This window comes from Bufo bufo, chromosome 6, assembly GCF_905171765.1.
Source record: "Bufo bufo chromosome 6, aBufBuf1.1, whole genome shotgun sequence".
NCBI lineage: Eukaryota > Metazoa > Chordata > Amphibia > Anura > Bufonidae > Bufo > Bufo bufo.
This window is the reverse complement of record NC_053394.1, coordinates 13924894-13939503: the sequence shown is the minus strand read 5'-3', so window position 1 is coordinate 13939503 and position 14610 is coordinate 13924894. Positions and strand designations below refer to the sequence as shown.

At 49.0% G+C, this 14610-nt stretch overlaps 1 protein-coding gene across 2 annotated transcripts in view; it reads right to left on the bottom strand.

Moving 5' to 3' along the window:
• Nucleotides 1-14610, bottom strand: part of XPNPEP1 (X-prolyl aminopeptidase 1) — a 67423-nt gene that overhangs the window by 39670 nt on the left and 13143 nt on the right. Inside the window, exons 1-5 of one of the 2 annotated variants that reach the window (XM_040435550.1) lie at nucleotides 6940-7025; nucleotides 5798-5923; nucleotides 4603-4666; nucleotides 3436-3540; nucleotides 3163-3255 (exon numbers count right to left, since the gene is read on the bottom strand). In XM_040435550.1, the coding sequence (XP_040291484.1) occupies nucleotides 3163-3255; nucleotides 3436-3540; nucleotides 4603-4666; nucleotides 5798-5923; nucleotides 6940-6942 (391 nt within the window). In that variant the 5' untranslated portion in view covers nucleotides 6943-7025. Of the gene's footprint in view, nucleotides 1-3162; nucleotides 3256-3435; nucleotides 3541-4602; nucleotides 4667-5797; nucleotides 5924-6939; nucleotides 7026-14610 lie in introns of those variants that run through there. The other variant, XM_040435551.1, reaches the window with a different exon arrangement.

Here is a 14610-nt window from a genome sequence, read left to right as displayed (position 1 = left end):
ATAGAGGAGCGCGTCCTGCGCTGACCCGACCGGACCCAACCCCTGCAGCCCTTACCCCCCCTTCAGGAGGAGAGCGCATCCTGCGCTCAGGAAGAGGGACCCTGCCGGACATCTCCACCCCTGGACGGACGAGCAGAACCCTAAGTATCACCCCCTTTATCCTAACCCTGTTACCCCTGGTCTCCCCTGGTTACCCCTGGTCTCCCCTGGTCTCCCCTGGTTACCCCTGGTCTCCCCTGGTTCTCCCCTGGTCTCCCCTGGTCATCCCTGGTCTCCCCTGGTCACCCCTGGTCACCCCTGGTCACCCCTGGTCTCCCCTGGTCCCTGTGTGCCTACTCTCCCCTGGTTCACCCCCCTATAGACCCCTGTACCCTGAATAACCCCTAATCCACCCCTATCCACACCACCTCCCCTGATTAACCCTTTATTACCCTGATACCCTATATCCCCTGATCCCCTACTGACCCCTGGAACCCTAACCCTGATTAACCCCTAGTGGTTACCCTGGTCCTGTAGAGCATGCTTCTGCTCTGCAAACAAATCCTTTTAACCCTTCGTCATACCCCGTAGGGACAGTGAATAGTCAGGTGGGGTGGGTTCATATACTTGAATGTGTAAATTGTATAGTTAGTTGATGGGTGGAATTGGGAATGTGTAGTGTAGTTTAGGATTGTATATTTAGTGCTGTATTGTAGTGTACTGCGTGCGTAGTGTATTATAGTGTACTGCGTGCGTAGTGTATTGTAGTGTATTGCTAGACTGATATAATTGTATATTGTAATGTATAGATAGTATGTGGGGTGGAATTTGGGATTGTGTAGTGTAGTTTAGGATTGTATATTTAGTGCTGTATTGTTAGTATTGCGTGCGTAGTGTATTGTTAGTAATAAATACTGTGTTTGGTTTATAACTATCTGTGTGGCGTGTGGTTATTGGCGATAGTTAGTTTAGTAAGGCGCATGCAGCTAGCTTAGTGATCAGTGTAAAGCATAGCGAAAGTATTGTATTATTATATAAAGGCATAAATGGGCGGAGTTATCACTAGATGGCTCCTCCCATTTATGAATATTAATTATCGATATTTGCATAAATATTGGTGGTTAATATTCCCCCTTTACAGCTTCCATCCTAAATCCCTAAAAAAGGGTATTCCAAAAGGACAATTCCTCAGAGTTCGGAAGAATTGTTCGGAGTAAAGGCAATTTTACACAAGAGGCGGCTAAACTTTTTAGCCGCTTTAGACAAAGAGGCTATCCCAGTCCTTGCTTATATGAAGCATGGAACTTTGCCAATTCCAAAGGTCGTTCCACTTCACTCCAACCTCAGTTGAAAGAACCTACCCAAGAATTGATTAGGATAATTGGTACATATGACACGGAGTCTCACCAAGTTCGTGAGATACTGGACCGCTAATGGTCTCTAATCAAGTCCGATCCGGATTTGTCTGGACTTCTTCTACCCGATAGTCCAGCCATCACATATAGACGAGGACGGAGTATAGGGGTTACCCTGGTCCGTAGTCATCTTGAGACCCCGGAAAGAAGCACCTGGCTCTCCAACAGAAGATTAGGAGCATTTAGGTGTGGTCAATGTAAGGCTTGTTCGTTCATCGCCGCAGGCAACACAATAGTCTTGAAAATACAACATATTCTGCCCGCAGCTTTGCTAATTGCAACCCCACTGGAGTCGTTTATTTAGCTCAGGGCGACTGCGGCTTGAAATATGTAGGCAAGACCTGCAGAGCATTCAAGAAAAGAATCTTGGAACATATTGGTGACATATTTGTTCCACACTTCTCTATGATGGAAGTCACCAGACCCTCCATCAGAAGGAACAGAGATGGATTTTAATACTATAAAGCCTCTCGGACTCAATGAATGCGTTTAGTTTATGTGCTTTTTATAGTAAAGCGGTCGTCTATCTTATATCTGGGGATTTCTTATCGATTTATCTATAGATTCGATTTTCATCTTCCTTTATTTAAGGGATTTATCACCTTCCCTTTACTCTCCCCGATCCAGCTGTCAATCACCCTTCTATATACACACAATACTCTATTATACCAAGAAGCCGGGACCTGTTCTTATGATGACATCATCACACTGGCTTTGTATTTCTCGGTTTTGGCTGCAACACTTCAAATAATAAATATTTCCTTTTGAGGATACTTTCACACTCGCGTCGCTGGATTCCGGCAGGCAGTTCCGTCGCCGGCAATCTGTATGCAATCGGAAACCATTTGTAGACGGATCAGTCTCACAAATGCATTGCAATACCGGATCCGTCTCTCCTGTGTCATCCGGAAAAACTGATCCAGTATTTTTTTTTTTTACATTTTTAAAGGTCTGCTCATGCGCAGACCGGGTCCCTCAATGCGGCAATTTTAATGCACTAATACATTCAAATGGAAAAAAATGCCAGTATAGCTACAGTAGAGCTACATCACATTTTCAATTATGGGGCAGCAATATCAGATGTTGGCCCGATTTATATATAAATGTTTTGCGACCAATGGGAGGCTTTGATACATTTTTGATATTTATAGACGGCGTCATCGTCCCTTAATGAATTTCTCTCATCTATCTTGGCCCGATATCTTTTTGGACAAAGGAGGTGCTTTTATACATCTGAGATATCCGTCTGTCTGCACCGACATCTGCAGGAGAATTGCGCTCTCCTTGTTTCACTTGTGACTTGTCATTTCTTTCCTCGTTATATTCTGATTTACTGACCACTTGTCCCCTGATGAGCCCCAAACCACTCGGGCGAAACCCTGACTACAAGTGCGTATAACCCACATCTGGTCGGAATACTTGGACATTAATGTATCTTTTCATTTGTGTTTCACTTTCCTTTATATTATCTGTATTTGGGTCATTGTTTTAATTTTAATATTAAAGGTTATGTCTTAGAATTTTTTTATACCACAATGTTTTATTGCACCCCCAGACGGGTTACTGTCTGATCTGTGAAGTTAAAGTCGCCATATAACCGCCTCGCCTCCCATAGGAGATTATCAGCCTTCCAGCAGCTGAACCAAGCTGCTACTTATTTGCAAAACTTAACTCTCGGAATGCCCTGACGGATACCTGCTTGGAGTAGTTGGACAAGCACAGGCTGGCGACCATTATTATCACTGCGACGTCTATAGCAGATTGTTACCTGTTTGGATGATAAATGGGTCGACCGCGACCCGGGAGGCCTCGGGCAGCGCGCTGATCAGCCAGTCCTCCTGCGTCGGGGTGTCCTTCAGACCTGCCGTACATAATAAAGGGGTTACATTGTAACAAATAATCACACACATTAAGAGGATAAAAACCCAGAGCGGTTCTAATTAAGGCGGCCTCCGGCTAAAGGCTTTTCTGCTGGATCGGAGGATTGCACATGGTGACCCTTCTCTGCAGGAAGCGATGGGTTAACATCGATCCACCTCACCCATCTTCATGAGCGTCCAGTTACTGTCCATCTGCTGCGCCGCTTGCAGGAAGTAGCGTCCGTCCGTCCACATCGCCGCGCTCTGCTCCGTGACTATCGCTGTGCCTGTGTACACCGACGAAACAAGGATTCCGTCAGATCACCTCGTAATGCGTACACAGCGGCGGTCATTTATCGCACTCGTCTGTTTTTCAGAGTGCGATTAGACGGGCGCAGCGTTTTGCATAGTATTTATAAAGAGTCACACGGGCGCTGATCAATTAGACGATGCGGCAGGGCACCAGTGGATGGAATGCAGTTAAACTACTCGCCGGTCGCCTCACGAATTAGGTGCAAAACTGCAGCAGAAAAGTCACAGATCAGATATAAAAGGCTGCAGTCATAAGAACGTGTGCACGTCTACCCGCACGGCCCAACATAAAGCAGACGAGGCGTAAAATGTAGGGGCTCCAACATAAATAGGCCGAAAAATGCACAAAAAACATGCAACCAGATTTAGGGTCCATTCACATGTCTGCAATTTCGTTCCGCAAAACCCATTCATTTCTATAGGGCAGCACGATGTGCTGCCCGGATACGGAATTGCGGACCCGCACTTCCCGGTCCGCAATTCCGTTCCCGAAAAAAATAGAACATGTCCTATTCTTGTTCGCAATTGCGGACAAGAATAGGCATTTTTCTATTAAGTGCCGGCGATGTGCGGTCCGCGGAATACGGAACGCACATTGCCGTGTCTGTGTTTTGCGGATCCGCAAAACAAGTTGCGGACGTGTGAATGGAGCCATAGTCTAAAACTGAAAGGCCTCCAAAACAAGCGCACTTTCATTAGTAAACGTGTCTAAAAAAATTACAGAGTCTAAAACAGGCGCAAAACACTATAATAAATAACCCCCAATGAGTTCAGGAAGCTGAGATACGAGGAGCTGTTTGCGCAGAAGCTGGTGCTGTGAGGCCTGATACATAGAAGGTCATAAAACACCAAAGGGGAGAAAATATATAGTTATAAATCAACAAACAGCTCCTCATATCTCAGCTTCTAGGACCTCGCCAGGCTCCGCAGTGTGAGGACGATCAACAAGCAGCTCCTCATATCTCTGCTTCTAGGAATTTATAATTTAGGGGGGGGGGAGGAAAATTCCATTATCCAAAGTCGCCTCGGGCACTCACCTGCCGACCCATCGAACCCCGAGATAAATGCCCGTCTGCAGTCACAAGGGGCGATGTATTCACTCTGCAAAATAGACAGACTGGGAGGTTAGTCACCGAGCACCGCGTGGGCTGCGACATCCCGGACCCGGAAAAACCCTCCTTCCAGGACTTACTCACCCAATACTTACGCAAAGTCACCTATGCCTGCATGAGAACTGGAAAAAAAACTCCCTACATCTGTACGACACACGTAAGTGTATATAGACCTGCCGCGTGGCGTCTCCCATCATCCGGCACCTCGTCTGTCAGGAGGACGCCGGATTATCGGAATATCACAGCGCGGATAATGGGGGGGGGGATGATAACTTCTATCAATCCGTATTGGTGGTAATGTTATTTATTTATTTTTGTTGACATTTTGATACAAAAAATTCCACAAAAACTGGTGCTTAAGACGGCGCCTCCCCAGTCACATACTGGTTTTACTGGTTCTGTAAGTTATTCCGATACAGGGACAGAATTTAACCCCAGCTGTTTGATATCGTGGCGGACGACATTTAAAGCACCTCGAATGTTCAAGTCAATGAGATCTCTTTCTGGAAAAGCTGGGTGGCGACCAATATGGAGGCTGTGGGGGTCGTCTCTCCGCTTTCCCCGACACCTGAAGGTACAATCTATCCCTTCCTTCTCGGCCACTGCCATTCAGGGGTCTGGGAAAGCTGAGTGATCACGATAACTTGCATTACAGCACCCATGGGAGTTATCACCCAGCTTTCCCAGGCCCCTGAACGGCCAGTCTAACCAGATATGCATTGGTGTAGTAACTGGGTACATATCATTGGTCTGGATAATGATACAGTTACATTACAGCCTCCATCACCCAGCTTTCCCAGGCCCCTGAATGGCCGGTCTACCCAAATATGCACTGATATAATAGCTGGATGCGTGGGCTGATCTGGGAAAGCTGAATGATAATAACCTGTATCACGGCTTCCATCACCCAGCTTTCCCGGGCCCCTGAACAGCCAGTCCACTGATATCTGCAGTAACCAGGCTGCTCTGCCGTTCCGGGGTCTGGGAAAGCTGGGTTACCACTGCTGGCAGACGGAGCAGACTGTGGGGTACGGACTCTTCTATGTTCCGGATGCTGTGGGTACGAGGCGCGAGGCGCAGCGCACGGATCTGCTGAAGCCTCCGTGTACGGCGGCATTACCTGATGTGCGTCCCCTGACGGCACGATGTAGGCCTGGACCGGCTCGGTGGCGCCCCTAGAGGCCTTCATGGTCTGGCGCAGCTGGCGCAGCAGCTCCGTGGTGATCTTCGGCGCCATTCTTAATGCCTGAAACACAAGAAGATTTCATCAAATTGAGAAAAAAAAAAGGGGGCGAAGACTATTCCGGAAAATCTGTCCTATCTGGACACATCCGAGCCTGAAATTCCTTTAATCCGGCACCGAGCGGACAGTCCCAGAGCGGATGAGTCCGATAGTCCGGCACTGAGCGGACAGTCCCAGGGCGGATGAGTCCGATAGTCCGGCACTGAGCGGACAGTCCCAGGGCGGATGAGTCCCATAGTCCGGCACTGAACGGACAGTCCCAGGGTGGATGAGTCCTATAGTCCGGCACTGAGCTGACAGTCCCAGGGTGGATGAGTCCCATAGTCCGGCACTGAGCGGACAGTCCCAGGGCGGATGAGTCCCATAGTCCGGCACTGAGCGGACAGTCCCAGGGCGGATGAGTCCCATAGTCCGGCACTGAGCGGACAGTCCCAGGGCGGATGAGTCCCATAGTCCGGCACTGAGCGGACAGTCCCAGGGTGGATGAGTCCCATAGTCCGGCACTGAGCGGACAGTCCCAGGGCGGATGAGTCCCATAGTCCGGCACTGAGCGGACAGTCCCAGGGCGGATGAGTCCCATAGTCCGGCACTGAGCGGACAGTCCCAGGGCGGATGAGTCCCATAGTCCGGCACTGAGCGGACAGTCCCAGGGCGGATGAGTCCCATAGTCCGGCACTGAGCCGACAGTCCCAGGGCGGATAAGTCCCATAGTCCGGCACTGAGCCGACAGTCCCAGTGTCTCCCCAATATCAGGACACTGCAGTCACGCTCCGTGTCAGTGAATGGAAATCATAGTGACATCAACTTCTATTAGATGACAAAAAAATTAATAAAGAGGAATCCCCCCAATAAAAGAACCACAGAATAATATAATCCAGCATGAACCCCTCAGTGGTGCAGACACCCCAAAACAGCTCCAGCAGCCCCAGTCCCACTATACATACCAGTATAACAATAACCCCCCTCCCTGGTCACGTGACCCGCACCCCTTCCCGCCCGGAGCCCCACATTCCCCTCACCATGCACAGACACCCCGACTTCCTCTAAGCTCAGTGCGCTGCCGGTGACGCGGAGGCTGCCGGGAGCTGTAGTCCAGACACTCACTCCTCCCCGCTCACAGCCGTCTGCCAATGAGGAGGGAGAACTACACCTCCCGGCATGCATAGCGCGGTCGCGTCCTGTCAATTGTGTGCAGACTAGTGCGGGGGACTACGGACCGGTCAGTGATAGTGTCCTGAGTCCCGGGAGGAGCCGGTGTACTACAAGTCTCAGCAGGTCCTGGAGCCTGGATTCATAGCCCAGCAATTGTGTGTGGAATTACAGGTCTCAGCATGCCCTGACAAGCTTTAGATTCCCAGAGCCGCCTCTGAATGATGCCTTCCAATGTCAGACCTAGTCCTGCTGACACAGCTGAGGGTTTGTCACAGTTGCATCCCGGCCATGCACATTGTATGATGTCTGAGGACCCCCTGATGTGTATGGGGGTCTCCCGACTCTCCCCTCATGGCAGCTGCTTCATTTCCTAGGGCTCTTTCACACTTGCGTTGTTCTTGTCTTCCGGCATAGAGTTCCGTCGTCGGGGCTCTATGCCGGAAGAATCCTGATCAGGATTATCCCAATGCATTCTGAATGGAGAGAAATCCGTTCAGGATGCATCAGGATGTCTTCAGTTCCGGAACGGAACGTTTTTTGGCCGGAGAAAATACCGCAGCATGCTGCGCTTTTTGCTCCGGCCAAAAATCCGGAACACTTGCCGCAAGGCCGGATCCGGAATTAATGCCCATTGAAAGGCATTGATCCGGATCCGGCCTTAAGCTAAACGTCGTTTCGGCGCATTACCGGATCCGACATTTAGCTTTTTCAGAGTGGTTACCATGGCTGCCGGGACGCTAAAGTCCTGGCAGCCATGGTAAGTGTAGTGGGGAGCGGGGAGCAGTGTACTTACCGTCCGGGCGCTCCAGGGTGACGTCAGGGCGCCCCAAGCGCATGGATCACGTCATCCATGCGCATGGGGCGCTCTGACGTCATTCTGGAGCGCCCCGGGAGCCGCACGGACGGTAAGTATACCGCTCCCCACTACTACTATGGCAACCAGGACTTTAATAGCGTCCTGGCTGCCATAGTAACACTGAACGCATTTTGAAGACGGATCCGTCTTCAAATGCTTTCAGTACACTTGCGTTTTTCCGGATCCGGCGTGTAATTCCGGCAAGTGGAGTACACGCCAGATCCGGACAACGCAAGTGTGAAAGAGGCCTAAGGGTACTTTCACACTAGCGTTTTTCTTTTCCGGCGCTGAGTTCCGTCCTAGGGGCTCAAATCCGGAAAATAACTGATCAGTTTTATCCCCATGCATTTTGAATGGAGAGTAATCCGTTCAGGATGCATCAGGACGTCTTCAGTTCAGTCTTTTTGACTGATCAGGCTTTTCAGAAAACCGTAGCATGTTGTATTTTTACCTCCGGCCAAAAATCCGGAACACTTTGACTGAACGCCGGATCCGGTCTTTTTCCCATTGACTTGCATTAACGCCGGATCCGGCGCTGTGTGTTCAGTCAAAACGGATCCGGCTTTTGCATGTTAAACCCGAAAAATTTGAAAAAAAAGTTAAAGTCCATTAATGGCGGATCCGTTTTTTCCAATGCATTTTTTCATTGTGATCAAAATCCTGATCAGGATTCAAATGTAATCCGTTTTCACACGTTTTTCCGGATCCGGCGGGCAGTTCCGGTGTCGGAATTGAACGCCGGATTAAAACAACGCTAGTGTGAAAGTAGCCTAAGCCACAATAGTAGTGGGTGCAGGGTTTCTAAGAGGGAGTCAGCAAAGTCCCTCACAGTCCACATGAAGGACATCACAGCCTCTGCGTGGAGGGGAGTGACTGCCGGACTCCGGGGGTCTGAGGGGTCCCGCAGTACATTATAGGTGCTGATTACGGGGCACTGCCGAACATCATTGGGGGCCTGTGGACATTTAGCCATTTATCATATTGTTTGAGCATGAAAGGGTTAATGGTGTCCGGGGCAGTCGCGGCCCTGATTTATTTGTTTATTGTTAAATGGCTCCAAATCCTCTGCTTCCATTTACACCCATAAAGCAACATGATAAAAATCTGCCCTCCTGCAGCCACCACTAGAGGGAGCTCACTACATACAGATTATACAGCCACCACTAGAGAGAGCTCACTACATACAGATTATACAGCCACCACTAGGGGGAGCTCACTACATACAGATTATACAGCTACCACTAGAGGGAGCTCACTACATACAGATTATACAGCCACCACTAGAGGGAGCTCACTACATACAGATTATACAGCCACCACTAGAGGGAGCTCACTACATACAGATTATACAGCCACCACTAGGGGGAGCTCACTACATACAGATTATACAGCTACCACTAGAGGGAGCTCACTACATACAGATTATACAGCCACCACTAGAGGGAGCTCACTACATACATATTATACAGCCACCACTAGAGAGAGCTCACTACATACAGATTATACAGTCACCACTAGAGGGAGCTCACTACATACATATTATACAGCCACCACTAGAGAGAGCTCACTACATACATATTATACAGCCACCACTAGAGAGAGCTCACTACATACAGATTATACAGCCACCACTAGGGGGAGCTCACTACATACAGATTATACAGCCACCACTAGAGGGAGCTCACTACATACAGATTATACAGCCACCACTAGAGAGAGCTCACTACATACAGATTATACAGCCACCACTAGGGGGAGCTCACTACATACAGATTATACAGCTACCACTAGAGGGAGCTCACTACATACAGATTATACAGCCACCACTAGAGGGAGCTCACTACATACAGATTATACAGCCACCACTAGAGGGAGCTCACTACATACAGATTATACAGCCACCACTAGGGGGAGCTCACTACATACAGATTATACAGCTACCACTAGAGGGAGCTCACTACATACAGATTATACAGCCACCACTAGAGGGAGCTCACTACATACATATTATACAGCCACCACTAGAGAGAGCTCACTACATACAGATTATACAGTCACCACTAGAGGGAGCTCACTACATACATATTATACAGCCACCACTAGAGAGAGCTCACTACATACATATTATACAGCCACCACTAGAGAGAGCTCACTACATACAGATTATACAGCCACCACTAGGGGGAGCTCACTACATACAGATTATACAGCCACCACTAGAGGGAGCTCACTACATACAGATTATACAGCTACCACTAGAGGGAGCTCACTACATACAGATTATACAGCCACCACTAGAGGGAGCTCACTACATACATATTATACAGCCACCACTAGAGAGAGCTCACTACATACAGATTATACAGTCACCACTAGAGGGAGCTCACTACATACATATTATACAGCCACCACTAGAGAGAGCTCACTACATACAGATTATACAGCCAGTACTAGAGGGAGCTCACTACATACAGATTATACAGCCACCACTAGGGGGAGCTCACTACATACAGATTATACAGCCACCACTAGAGAGAGCTCACTACATACAGATTATACAGCCACCACTAGGGGGAGCTCACTACATACAGATTATACAGCCACCACTAGAGAGAGCTCACTACATACAGATTATACAGCCACCACTAGAGGGAGCTCACTACATACAGATTATACACCCACCACTAGGGGGAGCTCACTACATACAGATTATACAGTCACCACTAGAGGGAGCTCACTACATACAGATTATACAGCCAGTACTAGAGGGAGCTCACTACATACAGATCATACAGCCACCACTAGGGGGAGCTCACTACATATAGATCATACAGCCACCACTAGAGGGAACTCACTACATACAGATTATACAGCCAGTACTAGAGGGAGCTCACTACATACAGATCATACAGCCACCACTAGAGGGAGCTCACTACATACAGATTATACAGCCACCACTAGAGGGAGCTCACTACATACAGATTATACAGCCACCACTAGGGGGAGCTCACTACATACAGATTATACAGCTACCACTAGAGGGAGCTCACTACATACAGATTATACAGCCACCACTAGAGGGAGCTCACTACATACATATTATACAGCCACCACTAGAGAGAGCTCACTACATACAGATTATACAGTCACCACTAGAGGGAGCTCACTACATACATATTATACAGCCACCACTAGAGAGAGCTCACTACATACAGATTATACAGCCACCACTAGGGGGAGCTCACTACATACAGATTATACAGCCACCACTAGAGAGAGCTCACTACATACAGATTATACAGCCACCACTAGGGGGAGCTCACTACATACAGATTATACAGCCACCACTAGAGAGAGCTCACTACATACAGATTATACAGCCACCACTAGAGGGAGCTCACTACATACAGATTATACACCCACCACTAGGGGGAGCTCACTACATACAGATTATACAGTCACCACTAGAGGGAGCTCACTACATACAGATTATACAGCCAGTACTAGAGGGAGCTCACTACATACAGATCATACAGCCACCACTAGGGGGAGCTCACTACATATAGATCATACAGCCACCACTAGAGGGAACTCACTACATACAGATTATACAGCCAGTACTAGAGGGAGCTCACTACATACAGATCATACAGCCACCACTAGAGGGAGCTCACTACATACAGATTATACAGTCACCACTAGAGGGAGCTCACTACATACAGATTATACAGCTACCACTAGAGGGAGCTCACTACATACAGATTATACAGCCACCACTAGAGGGAGCTCACTACATACAGATTATACAGCCACCACTAGAGGGAGCTCGCTACATACAGATTATACAGCCACCACTAGAGGGAGCTCACTACATACAGATCATACAGCCACCACTAGAGGGAGCTCACTACATACAGATTATACAGTCACCACTAGAGGGAGCTCACTACATACAGATTATACAGCCACCACTAGAGGGAGCTCACTACATACAGATTTTATTACAAGACCCGGAGGCTCGTATTGCTATTCTCCTTCTTTACTTCTGACCAATAGCAGCAAAGAAAATAGAAAAATATTGAAACATGTCATCAGCCCCTCCCCACAGTCTCTCTATAACAGGCCACACCGCCTGCAAAACCTCCTCTTTCTTTGCTGCTGACCGCAGATAAGTAGTGGGAATTACTTGTTTTCTGTCATTGACCTACATATTCACATATATTGTTGGGATTTTTATCTTTGCTTGTTTTTTCTCCCTTTTGGGCTATTTGGGGGTGTATATATGTATATATGCAGCGCTTTCTCTGTGCTTATTAGCTCGTTTTTTGCCCCCTAGCCTTTTGGCTCATAGGAGGTTCATCTGCGTCTTTAATCTAAAGCGCTCGTTCATCACATTTATTTCATCCTCACTGTGCCCTCTTCTATCCCCCCTCCTTATCGGGCGGCTCTTTCCCGCCACCGCTTACCTCAGTGCGGCTGCGGCTGCTCTCTTTCATTCTGGCAAGCGCGCCCGAGATCTCGCGAGATCTCGGGCACTTCCGCTTCCGGTTGCGTCATCGCTGCTCGGAGCTCGGCTGTCTCGGTCTGTACCTGGGTGCCTTGTCAGGTTTTTCTTTCGGCGTTTTCTCTCTCTTACTGGCCTGGGGCAAATCCCCATCACCAGTTCCTTTCTCCCCACTACCAATTAGTATCGCTCCTATTATTATATTAACCTAAAGCAGCACCATTTATAAGCATAAATTTGCACAAGTCATCATGCCTAAGAATGTGCATTGTGGCCAGGGCCCTGCAGAGGATGAGGTTCCTCTAGTGGAATTAACCCCTGCGGGGGAGGATGGCCATACCCCGATCCCTGGGGATCAAGCCACTGATTTTCAGGCGTCTCTTTCCAGCGCCATAGCTGCAGCCATGGGATCAATGACTTCGGTCATTTCCCAAACTATTGCCCAGGCCCTTGCTGCTCATCCGGCTACCTCGCAAACCCCGCAGCCCGTCATAGTGTCCTCACCCACCGGGCCAGGGATTTCTGCCTCCAGAAAAAAAATTAATAAAGGTTATGATGTTTCCACCAATGTTGGCGCGCTTGGTCCGCGCAAGAGAGCCTGTACGCGTCAGGCAGAACGCACGCGCAATCGGAAAAGTGCTAGAGCACTACAAGATGTGGATTCCGACTCTGAAGTCGGATCCGAGGAGGAGGCTATGGATGACGCCTTTGAGGAGGCAGAGGAGGACCCATCAGGGGTCATGGATGATAACCCCCTACCCGGGTGTAGCTCCCTTATGTCCGCTGCAGAAGGTATGCCTGCACCTTTAACGGACCCCTCTGGGGAACCCTTGTTCGACCCAGATTCGCTCCACCACCCCCGCTCGGCTGAGTGGTTACCGTTGGAGCACGTCTCCAAATATTTGGAGGCTAGAGTGCGCTGTCCTCTTTCCAAAGAGGCTCGCAATAAACTTAGGGCGGAGTGCCCCAGACCTGTCATCCCTAATAGGGTATGCGAGACTCCTGCTGTCGATCCCAAAATGACGCAGTTCCTCGCAAAAACCGGCTGGAACCCGCGTAGGGGTCTGGAGTCGGCGTTAAGGTCCTGTCAGGATAAACTCCTGGACATCTTTGGACCATTAGCAAAAAATTTTGACCTAGCGGAGGTAGCTAATGCAGACAATAAACAGGTTGACCCTGTTGAATTGCGTGAATGGGTACAACGTGCCATTTGCATAGCAGGAAACGTAAATACGTCCCTGGCTATAGAAAGGCGGAAAGCCATACTTTTCAAAATAGAACCCAAGCTATCCAATTTAGCTCTTACGGAGGCCGGTAAAGAGGCCCAGGGCCTATTATTTGGAGAACCTTTTATTAAGGACCTTGGGAGATTTGTGGGGGCTTTCACTGCCCTAGACAAGGCCCAAAGCTCTATGAAAAGAGTCTTTCACGGTAGGGTCTCTACCAGGGCCGGCAGCTTTAGGGGCCGCCTGTCCGGCCGTGCCCAGTTTCAGTCCCGTGGTTCGGGCCGAGGCTCCTTTTCTCAGAGAGCTACCTTCCAGGAGCATAGACGGGATCCGTCATCCTTCTTCCCTTCACGAGGAAGTTCCTGGCGTCCAAGAGGGTATAGAGGAAATCCTAATTCCAGACGTCCCTACGGTGATTCTACCAACTCATTCCAATTCTTTAAGTGTTTGTGTAGGGGGCAGATTACGTCTTTTTTCTCCAGCTTGGTCCCGTATCACCTCAGACCAATGGGTCCTATCCACGGTCAGGCGTTTCCACATCGAGCTGACGTCCTCCCCGCTGTCCATCCCACATCCACATCCTGTGGTGCTGTCAGCGGAAAGCCGCATATTGGTCGACTCAAAACTGTCGGATCTTGTCCGCAAAGGAGCCATAGAACCGGCTCCTGTATCCCCTTGCATGGTAATCAGCAATATATTTCTGGTGGCAAAGAAGGGGGGCCAACTTCGGCCCGTTATCAATTTACGCGCCCTCAACGCGTTTGTCAGATACCGCCATTTCAAGATGGAGGGCATCCATCTCCTTCGGGACCTTCTACAGATGGGCGATTGGATGGTCAAGTTGGACTTGAAGGACGCTTACCTTACTGTCCCGGTGGAGGACGCGTCCAGAAATCTACTCTGTTTCTCTTGGCAGGACAGGATTTGGCGGTTCACGTGCCTCCCATTTGGC